Below are 14734 nucleotides of genomic sequence, written 5' to 3' on the forward strand. Positions count from 1 at the left end.
CCACCGCTGATGTCTTACGATGCTCTGTAGCTCAAAAGCTAACACGCGCTCAGAAGACATAGGGGTCCGCAACCTTATCTGAATTATTTGTTAGGATGTTTATTTTATTGCATGCCTGGAAAGCGTGTATGATTTAAGTACACAATAGCGACACTGCTCAGAAGTCACTGTACTTTACTGCAAAAGGCAGCAAAACGCCTTTGTCATTTCTTTGCCTTTTTGTTTGCTCAGGTTTTTTGTCATTTTACTGTCCCCAGTTAAAGTTACATGGTCAGAGATGTGAGGGAAGACGTGGTAGCTCTCTACACGTGTTTGGAAGAGATAAACACATGCAAATGCGAGAGAAGGAGCTGAGACTCAGAAGGGTTAGAGGAAATTAAGAAAAAGGAACGAGCCTAAATTCTAGCAATGCGGGAAAGGTCGTTTATTGGTGTTTGGTGGTAGTCCTCACCACATCTCCAGAAACAATAAGAATTGTTATGTCCACGTGGTGCCAGGTCCTGGGTGTAGAGAAGCAACCGGGATGGTCAGAGTCTTCCTTTTTTTAGTTTCATTATCTTTCAAGTTGCAAAATTTCCTTTTTTTCCCATTTTGTCTAATTCCCCTTCATCTCCAACTCTCCCCACATTCCTACCATCTAAAAACTTATTTCTCAAGCACGCCCCTGCCTCTGCTTGGACTTCTCTCTCTGCAAAGCATCCTTCTGATTTCTTCCAAGAGAAAAGGGGCAACATATGTGTATTGTGTCTGGCTGGGATGGAGTTAATTTCCCCCCGCAGCCCTCGTGGTGCTGTGCTGTGTATTGGTGCCAGAAAGGTGTTGGTAACGCACCGTTGCTGTGACCGTTGCTTAGCGGTTCTCACACCATCAGGGCTGTCTCTCCAACATTCCCCCCTCACCCAGTAGGCTGGGGGTGGGTGAGATCTTGGGAGGGGACACAGCCAGGACAGGTGACCCAAACCGGCCAAAGGGACATTCCATACCGTATGACATCTGCTCAGCAATAAAAGCTAAGAGAAAGGAGGGGAGGGGGCACATTCATTATTACGATGTTTATCTTCTGGAGCAACCGCTACACGTACTGAAGCCCCGCTTCCCAGGAAGTGGCTGGACATCACCTGCTGATGGGAAGTAGAGAATAAATCTTTTGCTTTCCTTTAATTTCATGCATGGCTTTTGCCTGTGCTTTATCAAACTGCCTTTATCTTGACCCATGAGTTTTTTTCCATCTTACTTTCTACTCCCCGAGGTCCTGTTGAGGAGGGGGGTGATAGAACAGCTTGGTGGGCACCTGTGTCCAGCCAAGGTCAACCCACCACAGTCCTTTTTGGCGCCCAACGTGGCGCATGAGACAATGGCCGTTTTGTATTATGCTTATCTCTTTATTTTGCTGAGCTTGGGAACACGACAGTACAAACAGTGGCTCCGTGCTTTGCTCTGGCATTGATGGCCTTACTGTGCCAGGGAGCTACGTCGTGGAGGGGACAAAGAGCCCAGATCCCTCACAGTGCGATACTGCCCTTTCTCTGTGTCTGAAAAAGTGCTGGTTTACCCCAAAACTTGGAAATTGCCTTGAGCCAACCATTTGCCTTCCTCCCTTTTGATCTTCATCTCCACCTGCCTATCACTACCTCAAGGTTTTCATCCCTCCCCACCTCTGCCTCATTCCGTGCCATACGAACTTGCCGTTTCCACTTGCCCTTCTTGGCAGTATTGGTGAATTTTTGTTTTTCACGGCGTTGCTCCCAGCTGGGGGAGGACCGGGAAGTCGGTCCCATCCACCCCTGCCCACCATCCCCGGGGCTCCCCACACCTCCCCGCGTTGGCTCCCATCTCGGCTCATCCTCCTGCCCAGTCCCCGTGCACTTCCAGCCTCCTCTTGCATCTTCTAGTTGGGCTCCTGGCTGTCTGCGGTGACTAACCCAAACGACACAAAAGGTGTTTATTCTGCAGCATCCTTTAAAATGTCTTTTCTACTTTATCTCATTTCACTCCTACTCTAGAGGCGTCCCACCGAGTGCCGTATGAGAGGACCGGTGTCCATGATGCGGTAACGCTGCTCTCCTAAACCTCTCTCATCTGCTCTGCATCCACCTCTGTGTTTAAGGACATAGAGGGGTTTTCATGCCATATGGAATCCCCATATAGCAACAGCGATGTCTTTTTGCTGGCAGCTGTCAACAAAGAAGCAAAGAAGATGTATGTTACCCATAGCTACCGCCTATGGACAGAGGAAAAGATGGCCTTGACTGTGTGAAGGTACCTGAGATGGAGAGCACGGCCTCCCATGGCTTGGCGCGCTGCCCCACCGAAATGATCGTGGTGTGCTCTGGTGAACTGGTCGTCCTGGGATGGGATGGCAGGACTTCATGTAATTAGCTACAGTGACTGTAATCAGCTGCAGTGACCATAATTATCTGCAACAGCATTCAGCGCGGTGGCTGAACGTAACACTTGGAAACAGCTCAAGAAGGGGAGATAGGACACTGGGTAAGAATTAATCTCATGAGTACTGGTGGGAACAAGAAAGTTTCCGCTCCTCTAGGCCATAACAATGTTCTTGTGGGGAACCTCATGTGTTTGCAAGGAAAACTTAAATCCAGCTATTCCTTGGTGCTTTGTCTTTGTCCTTGGGCTTCCTGCCCTGCAGTGAGCCCGCTTCGGAGGAAGAGCCTGTGCGCTGCCATCCTGCAAGCGGCTCGGGCAGCCTGTGGAGTACCGGCTTCAGCTTCCACCAGCGCTGCGGGCCACCCTGGAAAGGCAAAGTCTGAGTCACCGAGTGACACTCCTAGGTCTGCCCTTGGGCTGCTAAAAGCTGAAAATTGCTAAAATCAATGTCTTTCTGTCTGTGTGATACCACAACATATCACAAGCCCTGACCATATATTGAGCCATCTTAAAATGCAGAAGGGGAAGCAATTGTCATCTGGAGAGAGACCAGCCAGCAGATATGCCTACAGGGTGCCCATTCAAGAGCCCTTCCTGCAGACGAGCCACCCAGGGAGAACTCAGGCAGCCAAAAGGCTCATATTGATCCCTGTCTCTGGGGGACAGAAGGACTTAAAACAAACACAAGTGAGTTTCTGTGGAATTTTGCATCTTGCACCTCTTTGTTTCCCGCACAAAGCATAAGAGACAATTCTACCTCTTCTTGTCTATACCTGCACCTTTTTTTTTTTCAGAATTCATTTAGAGATCTTCCAGACTGTGTGATTATGCAAGATGAGGCTTCCAGCCTTTTCATGGGAATAACAATAGGGGTGGGTGGCTATAAAGGCAGCTTCAGACAGCAAATCCACTTGCAAAGAGAAAAGTACTTAAGCAATGTGTTCTCTGGAGCGCAAGACATTTTATAGCTAGGTTGTGTGGCACAAATGTCTCAAGAACGGTGGCTGTAAGCTGGCAAAGTGGGGATGCGGATATCAAGGAAAATGGGAACCAGAGCCACACTGAGCGATCAGTCTGTCTGAAAACACAGCACAAGTTACTGCAGCAGCAAACACCAACCATTTCTGCGACTTGGTTTTGCCTATCAAAGTATCACCACTTCAGAGAGCCACTCAGCATCGCTGAGCGTACCTTCAGATGATGATCTAGAGCAAGTAATTTGGGTAGCGCTTGACATACCGACCTGTCTATCAGACACCATGCGTTTCTTATCTTTTTGCACATTGCACATCTTCTATCTTCTTTGAGAGGAGGGGCAAGAGAAACCTACGGCATTTAAAAAGTGGAAATGGAAAAGATGTCTTCAGATGTGGTACCAAAGCCGTGATGACCAGAATCCTTTGTGCCTTATACTGTGCAATACAGTGTGATCATGGAAACCTTTCTTTGGAGTGCAGGGCTGTGATTGACGTGCTCCTGTTTCAATGCGCTACCGGTACAGACAGAGGAAAATCTCTGCCAATTCTGAGCTGTATAAGGTACATGACCTACAGATGAGTCAATTTAATTTTATCCTGTAGTGAGCACTGGTGCACCTGTATAATGAATAGCACATTATCACATCCTTTGCTTGGCTATCTCAATATAATATATTTAGTCTTCATCGCCTTCGGTACATCATGTTATTTATTCTTTCATCTAATGTATTTGGAGCAACTTGCTAGCAAGATGCAGCCCTATTTATCCTTCTAAGGACAACAATAGCAGGAATAAATGTTAAACTAAAGGAAGGAATAAAAAAAAATAGCAGCTCTATTTGTGCTATGCCGAGATGCATTTCTTGGCAGCCCCAGAGATTCAACAGTCTGGTATTTATCACGACGAAACGCAGAAATGTCTGATGATTACATGAAGGAAAATAAAGAGACTGAGCGTAAACTGCAGACTGAGAGATAAGGGCACGTTTTTACAGCAGGCAGCTGCTAAAGCGGCGGTATGTCAAGTCAGCCCCGTGCCGCAGCAGAGGAGGGTGCACGGGACAGGGCAGTGAGGGGGCAGAGCCCAAACCAGTGATAAATAGGGCGGTTTAATACCAAGGAGGAGAATTAGCCATCCTGCTTAATCACATTATTCAACACCATGAGGATTGCTTTTAAGGAATTTATCCCTCCTTCATCTCCCATCGGATAATACTGCAAAATGCTGGTGTTGGCTACGGAGACTATCTAAGATCTTTCTTTTTGAAACGAGCTGCTGGCATGGTGTTCAGCAAGAGGAGTCTGTCCGGCAGCGCCCAGAGCCGTGGCAGAGATTTAGCATCCATCTGAGTCCCTCGAGGACATGGTCTGCCCCCGGCGACAAGGTGGGTCCTGCCCTTGAGGAGCACGCTGGATTTGGCCCTGGCTCTGAAGATGGTGCTTGGCATGTGCCCTGATGCAATGGGGGTGGGTTGCACTGTTAAAGACCCTCTCTGTGAACAGGTTTAACCCTCTCAGGGGTTTGTGGGGGTGGAATGGAGGAGAGTTTCTCTTTCGGAGGGTGAGAAGCTTCCAGTCTCTGTTGGAGTCATGATACCAGGATTACTGAAACCAAGAGTTGAAGAGTAAGTTTTATTACTGAATCTGAATGGCCCAAGGAGCCCAGGGAGCTCCTGGTGCAAGTGAGACAGTCACTGTACGGCTTCGGTCAAGGTTGCTTGAAGTTAGGGTTAGGATTTGGGAACAGAAAGGTACAAATCTCTCAATTATCGCCAAGTCTGTAAAGTCTGCTAACCTACAGCAAACATGCTGAGGTGGAGGCTCATGTTGGTCGTGGAGAACAGCTGCTGTGTTGTCGAGCAAGGAGTGATCACCGGTTTAACTGGTCGGGTTAAGATTTCAGATCAAAAAAGGAAATGTGCCATTGCCTGGACTGTTCTGGACATCGCACAGGCCACGTTCTTGGTTGAAGGACGAAGGATGATGAAATCAATTATCCTCTACAGAGGAAGAGAAGCTTCTGGGTTTTAGCAGTTGCATCCCAGTGGGAGAAGTCCTCCGCTTCTCCGACATAAGCGCAGAGCCAAAGTAACACATGATCTTTCTGTTTTGGCTTCATTTAATCCTGTCACAGTACGGCGTATTTGATGCAAGATTCAAGGGTATGATGAATTGCACTCTAGAGCTGGCATTTCCTGAGGACAATTCAATAAAAGCATACAGACACGCTGCATATGGAATAGATCTCACATTCTTTGTCGGGTTACCGTAGGTAGTAGCATGAGTCTCTGCCTGGCAAACTCTTCTGACAGATGCTTTCCTCATCCTCTCTGCCCCAAATGAAACCACCAGCCTTTTAGGATCGATAATCTCCTCTCGTGCAGGTGAGGAGACTGCTGAGTTACCCCAGTAGCCTCCTAGGCCGGAGCGCAGACCCTGTCACTCAACAGTGCCAAGGGCATCTGAGGCAATTAAAGAAAAATGAGAATTGATTTGAAGAATGTAATAATCATTCATCTAGCTGGGGAAAAAAAAAAAAAAAAAAAAGGATTTTATCATTGATATATTAGAAAGAGTAACATTTACTCTCTGATAAGCATTATGGCACCCACAGAAATGAGTCTGAAACCTCAAGGACTTGCACGGTAACCGATTTAATTCTAAAGAACAAGAAAACAATAATGTTGCAAATCAATCCAAGAGGCTAAGGCGGCTAGAAGTGGGCAGGGGAAGGGTTTCTGACTGCAGCTCTTGGCCCAAAGTAGCCAAGTCTGTCCCTGGACCCCACGCCTGCCTTGCCATAGCAATTTTGCTTCCCGGCATGTTGTGCCCGGCTTGTTTTTGTAATCCCTCTTGCAGATGCCCTCGGAATTACACGGCTGTTCACCCCTCGTGGGTCTCACGTGTCCTGTCCTATTGAGGCAGATGTGCTCGTTGCAGGGTAAACTTACATGGGGATGGTGATCTCTGGGTACAGAGGACAAAAACCCAAAGATGAGTAACAAAGCGAGGTGGGTTTGAGGGAGAAACTGAAAACTGTACGTATCTCTGCGTGTGCTTTGGTGGCTGCCCTTGGACAGGCCGTTTTGTCACTCTGTGCTCAGCTTCTCGTTGCTCTAACAAGGGACAAGGAGCTTCATTGATCTTTGTAAAGCATTCAGTAAGCGCCACATTTTTCTTTCATGTTCTGGATGTCCCTGCTATAGAACACATACATCAAACCCTGCCCGTAATGGAGTAATTAAACGGCACTGCTAAAGGGATGTCATAGGATGGGACTGATTACAGCTCACCCAGAAATGTCTTCCCAAGTCCCAGGTCCTTTGACGTGATTCTCCCCCCTTTCTCTGAATTTCTTCCTGCATTAATTTCAGCCGGTCCTGGGATTATTTGAAAAAGGGCCTTGGGGGACTTGTTCAAAGGCACTGCCACCGCGGACGACTTTGCTTTCTGAACTGAAGCATTTCACTCCTATCTGTCTGGACATATGAGCTGCTCAGCGCTGCTTCATTAGGCAAGTTATTTTTAAATTCCCAGAAAGAGCAAAACATTGAGAGAGGAATTAGCATTTGCTGTTGAAACAGCTGCAAAAGAGAATAGGCAGAAAGGCACTCCGATTCCCCCCCGCGAGCCCTGTGATTAACCAGACAGCAGCACCCACAGTCGCTGACACACGGCTCAAGCTGCACACGTCAGAAATCACGCCCGAAGGATTGGTGAGTGACCGCCAAACCTGTGTTTTGGATGTAAAACCATCAACACTGAACAAGAAAATGAAAGATGGCTCTTCCCTCCAACCCCACCTTGTGTACCCCACTTTCTCTTTCCCCCGTTTTTCTCTAAAGGACTCTGACACTTTAAAAAGCCTCCATTCTGGTTTCTCAACACAAATGAATGAAAAGATAGAGCCTGCCCAGAGTCCTTGCGTCCCCTAAACAATAACTAAAACCCAGCGGGCACCCGATATTTTCAAAATGCCCAGGGACAGCAATAAAGCTGACGTTACTTGGCGGTGTTCTTGCTTTGTAACGCATTTAAAGTTGCCAGTGGCTAATACCGCTCTTACAGCAGGGAGTTAAAGCAAAAGGCATGCCAATAAAACTGTCAGAGGCACGTTTTGGTAGCTGTCTTTTTGCAAATGCTGATTGCCCCACGGCTTGCGCCGCTCAGGGTAGCTATGGCTCACACCGATAATGTTACACGGGTGAAAAAAAAAAGTGTTGGAAAGCCGTAGTCCGTTACGGATATGGCCTAAACCTGAAAAGGGAGGAGAGATGACTCAAAATGGCCTTTTCACCTAACTGGGAGCACACACGTACTGCAGCTAAGGCTGCTGGCGCCTGCCTGCTTCACCTCTTCCCTTCGCCCATGCCTGCAGCCACAGCGTCTCTGTATTTATTGAGAAGAAATCTAGCAGGAGCTGGTCTAATAACCTGCTCCCAATTCCAGCCTAACGAAGGCTGCCGGATTCCTCTGAATTAATTCTTGTTCAAACTAGAGCGTTTCCTTTGTAAAAAGAAGAAGAAGAAAAAAAAAAATCTCATTAAGTATTTCCAGTGGTTCTTCAGTGACAGGCACGCTGCCACAGTCAGCATATTGGGGGTGGGCTCTTTCAGAGGACAACTTATCCCCCCCCAGCTAAGAATATACAGCAATCTGTTTTGATGTCCAGCTACCAAACACCACTTGGACATATAAAGAACCCTTTAGTGTTAAATCTGCCACGTGCGTCCCTAGAGACTGCATTTAAAGTGTCCCTCAACCTCCTACTTCTTTATCAGCTGTGTTCCTTGGGCGTTTCTTGTGAAGGTGTGTTTTCCAGTCCTCGGGGAAGTCTTCCTGAAGCCCACAACAGAGGTAATAAAGGCTCCCTTGTCTTCCTCGGTGCTTTCATGGAAGCATTAGCTCCTCTTGGCAGAGCATCTCATTAGGAACTCATGTTCAGCTGATTATTCCTCTTCTGAATCACTGTTTTCTATGACTTTTGTCACCCGCCCCATAGTCCAGCTGCCCGCTCTATTCTTAGGCTGACGACTTTACATCTGGTGGCACCGAAAAGCATGTTGTTTACTTAAGCTCAGCTCATTAAGTGATCCAGATTAGGTTTGGTATCAACGACCCGCCCCTAACTCCTGTGCACCTCCAGATCACCAGTAATGATTTTATATTTCCTTGTCAGTCACTGATCACGCATTAAGAGCTGTGGGGTCAAGAACCCATAGGAAGGGAGCCGGGCCTCGTTCAGCGGTGTTTCTGCTTACAATTACGCTTGGAGATGTAGCAGTTTTAGCTTTCAGTCCAATTAATATTTGTCATATTGACTTACATCGTTCCTCTTCCTCAATCCAAATATCGTGAAAGACGAGATCGGATGTCTTACTAACTGCAGGTTCGTTCTCACAGCACTACTGCTTTAAACCATGACATCAAGGAAAGTATCTGGCTAACCTGACAAAGCCTACTTTTCATAACGTTATGGTCCCTTCTTGGAATTATTTATTAGCGAGGCCTCTTACCTACATTGCTCTACATGTCAGCATGACAGAGACACAGCACGTTTGCTCCAGTAAAGGCAATCCCATCGTTTCACCCCACCTCCAGATGGGCTCAGCCCTTAACTGCATCTTTTGTAGGGCCCTGTTTTATTGCAAAATGAAGGATCTCTGCCATCTCTATTGCAGGCAGGCTGGTGCTTGTTCATGACCACTCCAACAGGACACACGGATGAAGGAGTCAGATTTGAAAAGGGAAACTGCGGAGTCAGCATAATGAGAAGTGGTAGGCAGCTTCTGGTTGTCGAATGAGAACTAATTAAATGGTTTGGAAACCCGTAACCAACTTCCTCTCAAAAATGTGCAACCGCACTTCTCTACAGCAGAGTTCTACCCAAACCTGCCAGTTGTTGTTCCTTCTGAGGTAGCCTTCATCCCAAAATGCCAAGTAACCGGTTTCATTAACGTTTTTAGGAGACAAATAGCCACAGCAGATTCCGTCTGGCCTCTTCTCCAGCGACGGTTACCTGCGCGCGGCCGGGCCAAACGGCCTTGTGTGCCACTGGGGACTTCTGCTCAGAGACGGGTCTCCAAACCAACCACGCTCGGTGGTGGAAGAGGCTGTGTTATTTTGCCCGATGCTGCGGAAACCTTTGCAGCTGTGATGTAAAATCCAGTGGCTCCACAGCCTCCTGCACCACATTCTGCACCGTGGAGACTCTGGGCAGAGCTCAGAGATGGTCTCCAAACCCCACGCGTTTGTTTTGACGTTTCCAGCTCTCGCCTTTGAGAGCTTCGCACTGCTGTGTGGGAACGCTCATACCCGGGAGCTAAGTAACACCGAGCAGACTCGTTTTTCTGTCTAAACAGAGAAAAAAGGAAAATAGCTTCAAGTGTTTTTAACACTTAGAACTGAGAAACAAAACCTCCTTCTTAGAACTCTTCACCAATACAGTAGTGGGACCGTCTAATTGTAGCATCTTGCGATTGTGCCGTTTCTTAGCGTGTAACGATTTGTTGTTGGTGTTCTTTGCTGCTCATTTTGAGGCGAGGCAATGGAACAAGGTTTACGGGACTGCTGTAGATCAATCCGCATAGGAAAAATCCTGATCCAGAGCGACGAGGAGACTCAAAGAGCCAAAGTGTACTATGCGAAGTTCCCACCCGACATTTACAGGAGAAAAGTTCTTCTAATGTACCCCATACTAAGTAAGTGTCTTTCACCACTGTGTGCAGTTAGACTCATCTGAACAGTGAGTGTGTGGCATTTAAAGGAAAATTTCCAAATTTGAGGGGCTGTGATTAGGTTTTTTGCTTGCTTTAGGTGACACAGTAGGGAATTTATGGGGCTGTGCCAGACTACGTATTGGTCAGCTCGCACCAGCATGGGCGCAGAGCACACCATTTGGGCATGCCTGCGTTCGTGAGAAAGGCATTAAGACTTGATAGAAATTTAATTTTTTAGATTTTGCCATGAGAAAAGCCTCAAACAGTATTTTTCTCATACTATTGAAAGACATTTTTGGATTAATATTATAATCCTAGAAGTAAATGATTTTAAAATTAAATACAGTTACATACTACCAAAATAAAAAATAACCTGGTAAGCATGGTAAGGGGTTTGTCAGGATTAAGTAACTTTTCCAGTCTAAGATTTAATTCTGGTTCTACACATGGAGCTCTTAATTGTCATTTTACAATTTTTGATGAGCTGTTTTGCCTCAAGGCTTTAATAAAATCCACCGACTTCAGTGCTTTAAACCTGGCAGGTTGGCTGTTTCAGAGCAGAGAGGAAGTTCCTTCATCGGGAGACCAAAGTTTTCTACAATTAATTTGTGCAAAGGTGAGAGTTTTCCAGGGGGAAAGGACAGTTTCAGCATTCAGTTATGTTACGAATGTTAACACGGATATTCTGGCATGGCCTACGACAAGTTCTTCTATCAGGGAGGAAAAAAAATCTTACTTTTTCCCCTTTTAGGTACTGGCAATGCTGTCATTGAGGCTGTCAAAGTTCTTCTGGAACACAGCGCACAACCAAGTGTCATTAACCTGCTAAGCCTCTTCTCCACACCTCATGATAAGCTGAGGCCTTTGCCCTCTCTCAAAAGGTGCCAAATCCATCATCCAGGAATTCCCAGAGATCACAATTTTAAGTACAGAAGTTCATCCTGTCGCACCAACACACTTCGGACAGAAGTGTTTTGGAACAGACTGACACACTTTGGAACAAACAGAAATGACTATATGATGTTACAAGAGGGGTTTTTTTTCTATGTTTTATTATCGTTGAGTTGGTTGAGGGCATGTTAAAAAATCTTTTTGGCCAAAAGGGAAAATACTGGACTGAGGTGAGTTCTGGGCAGTTGCTGCCTGAGCACTGCATCGGCTACAGCAGCAGCACTGTGTCACTGCAGAGTCCACCGTCTGCATGTTGGGGTTGTATAAGTTGCTGCACTCGCTGCTTTAACTTATTTATTCTTCGACGGGCTGAATTTTTGGGCTGCAACTGGATTTACAGCATCTAACTAGGTAGCGACTGCCAGTAAACATCATGAGACGTTTGGACCTTTTCCACAATGCATCATACAGATTCACCCTACAGACTGTACCAGTGAAAGTGGAAATGGATTTTACCACTTAAAGAGATATTTGTGTGTTAAAAACTCATGCTACCAGCTGAATACTTTATCTCTTTTGTTACCTGTGGCAGTGACTACAGACAGCCTGAGGAACTTCTCTTTCCCAGTGCATTTACCTAGCGCGTTCGACAGAACTTTACGCATCCCGCATTTATCACATTGTTTGTACGCAACTTTCTTTCAGAAGCTAAGGAAAAAATAAAGTCCATTTAAAGAGTAAATAGCAGCCCAGCTTTGAAACCACAGGTAGCAGGGTGTGCACTCAAAATTACTGCTTTTACACTGCCCAGTTCTCCAGTTAACAGCCTTTTTAAAGGCCAAAAGTACTAACTGGAAAAACTATTCTCCTGCGTTGGCCACCCACAATTATGTTTGCAGCATCAGCTGCAATAATGCATGGAGCAAAAAGACCTCGGCATCAGTATTTTGAGAGACACTAAGTTTCCCCACGGGGGTGCGACTGCACATTTACGTGCTGCCTTGAAGAGCGCAGACACACAACGTCTCCAGCAAACGCCAGGCTGGTGCTGTACCCGGACACCCGCCTGTCGGTCCAGCTTCTGCACCCAGCTGGAACCACAGCACGCCGGGGAACCTGCCCGACCGTCCCCTGGCACTGGAATGAAGCAGAAACAGAAGCAGCGCCAGGCGCAGCGTAAGGATATCACTTTTGAGGAAGCAGAAGAGAACAAAATGGACCTTGTTTGGTCACTCAGGCACGCGGTTCTTCCACATGTTGTTCTGCCTCATTTTTACACAACTTTTCTATTTGTTCCAAAAATCTGACGCATCGATATTGATCTGAAGTGGTTCCAAAGCTATCAAATTATGGTTTCTACCTGGCCGAGAGGTTGGTACAACCAAGTGAGGCTGAGCTGCTCTGAAGGAACGGGAAAAACTGGCCAGAACGAACTACACCAAAAGTTCCTGAATAAGGGTCAGTTACTTGGAAACCTTTAAAGCTGATTCTAAATCTGAGCTGGATGGCTGTGTTATCATGAAAACATCTGTTTTAATAATAATCAGAAAATAAAAATTGCTTTTATGTACTACCTAACGCACAGTGCTGCAGCCGGACAGCAGGCAGGGACACGGCCCGCAGATGCTGTCAGGCACACGGCTGCGGCTGCGGCTGGGCAGAGAGGCGACACTGAAAGAACGACACAGCTGTAAACAGAACCAGATGCAGAAAGGACACGGGAACCTGCTCCGAAAACTCCTGTAAATCCCCACGGCTTCAGAGGCAGCTCCGACACTCCCATCTTAAAAATACACTTCAGTCAACAGAATGGAACAGAAAGTCACCAACTCATCTTCCTGCTTCTCCATACAAGGAATTTAGAGTTTTAAAAGGCACAAACAGCACCTCTGCTGGTGCTAAATTCCCATAATTTTCCTATTGGGTTTAGCTGCCACCTTCCTCTCAAGATCCCCCTCCAGAGCACATTTTGCTAGAAACGCGGTGACTAATTCTATGGCTGTCTTTCACCAAACGCAGCTTAAGGTCCACCACAAGACTGACACGAGAAACACAGGTTTAGATTGACAGGACTGAGGTGCTGGAGTGTGTTCAGACAAACAAGACCTCGATCAAAATTTAGCAAATTACTGAACACTATTAAAAATGCCTCTTTAAGGTACAAAATTCTCCCCCAGCTCTTTAAAACTTCAGCACACCAGACCTGCTGATCTAAAACCAGCCAGTTGGAATAACCTCCTGAGATACTGTTAGAATGGAAAATACTTTGTTGTGTAAGACATACACATGGACTCCTCCCCGCAGCAGAAGAAGAAGCAGAAGAAGAAGAGAAGGGACCCTCCACCCGCCAGCCTGCCGAGGGAGAGGGCCTGTCGCCAGCACAGCACAGCAACGCAGGCGGAGTGCTGAGATGGAGAAAAGAGCAAAGTTAGACCATTAGGAATTGTTATATCCTTTGGTTTCCTCTCAAGTTTGTGCTGGGCTGGTACATTAGTGTAAATTGGCTTCATTTGCCTGCTCAGTACCTGGCTCTCCTAATACTTTGAGTATATAAGGATTTGAGTTTGTCGTGTCTTTTTTTTTTATTATTATTATTTTTGCTTCAGGTTTAGAAGCTCCCAAGAGATTCAGATTTTTCTCACCTCGCTGCATTTGGATTATTACTTATCTATATTGTGAATAAATTATTTTAATATCCTTTTAGAAAAAAAAAACAGCAACGTTTTTCTCATCTATCACTGCATACCAAATAACCAGTTTTTAAGACCCTGGGGGATTTAAAGCAAATTTATTTACCCTCATTGAAGGAAACGACATTAAACTTACCATGGTAAAGTGTTGTAATTCTCCTTCGCTATACATACATTAGCAAATTGAAAACACTTAAGTATGAATTACACCATGCTTTTGCTATAGATTTGGGGTTTTTCCCTATACTGCAAAGTTCTCGATGCAGTTTTATTTTCCCCTACAAGCTTTTTGAGCTACACTGCTACACCGACCCTCATTTTTTCAAAGCTGTTAAGGAGATATGTGTGCACAGGCCATTAATTGTTATTAATGTCAACTGGATACTGAAACCCACTACATGGTTTTGAAAAATCAGAGCTTATTATGCACCTGATTCAACCCTGTGAGGGCAAATAAACTCCACCAAATCACACTGAGGGAGGTACTTTTCCTTAGCTGTCTGCCCTGGACCTCAGCTACAAGTTTTTCCCACTGCAGTAAGGTGTGAATCAGCAGAACCCAGCTGCCATCTCTGCGCGTCGCTGGGTGTTCATCTCCCATCAAACTGGCAAATATCGCCCTGAAGGGTCTGAACTTAGCCCCAGAGTTAAAGAATAACATTTTTTATTCCTCTGTTACTTGCCATTTGATGATCTTCAAGACTTTTGGTAAGATTAATCAATTAAAAGTATTTTATTGAGGGGAAAAGAAAGAGGCAAACAAACAAAATTATTTGTCAGAAATAAAATACTGAGAGGTTGTTCCAAGAGCATAAACCATCATCTTATCCCTCCGTTCAAACAGTAGAATATGCTTCACCTCCCATTCGCCCAATAATCCCTAACATTTTGCTGCTTAGGTTACTGGTGTATAACAAAGCCACTTTTATCCTGCTCTGACCTTGCCTGGTATTCAGAAAAGGTAGGGAGAAAAGACAAGATTCACTTTCATGCATAAATCACTCTGTCGCGGTCACATCGTCTCCTGTTTCTTCAGTTCTTTGAGGTCTGCCATTGGAGCACTCTGATG

General features: G+C 45.9%; 1 protein-coding gene across 1 annotated transcript; it reads left to right on the forward strand.

Annotated features, from left to right (window-relative positions):
• Positions 1 to 9064: 9064 nt before the first annotated feature.
• LOC104287773 (uracil phosphoribosyltransferase homolog) lies at positions 9065 to 11072 on the forward strand. The gene is made up of 4 exons (XM_009886504.1): positions 9065 to 9143; positions 9905 to 10066; positions 10836 to 10933; positions 10965 to 11072. The coding sequence occupies exons 1-4, from the start codon at positions 9065 to 9067 to the stop codon at positions 11070 to 11072; spliced, it is 447 nt and encodes a 148-aa protein (XP_009884806.1).
• Positions 11073 to 14734: the final 3662 nt, after the last annotated feature.

This window comes from Charadrius vociferus, unplaced genomic scaffold (genome assembly GCF_000708025.1).
Source record: "Charadrius vociferus isolate BGI_N301 unplaced genomic scaffold, ASM70802v2 scaffold506, whole genome shotgun sequence".
Lineage (NCBI taxonomy): Eukaryota > Metazoa > Chordata > Aves > Charadriiformes > Charadriidae > Charadrius > Charadrius vociferus.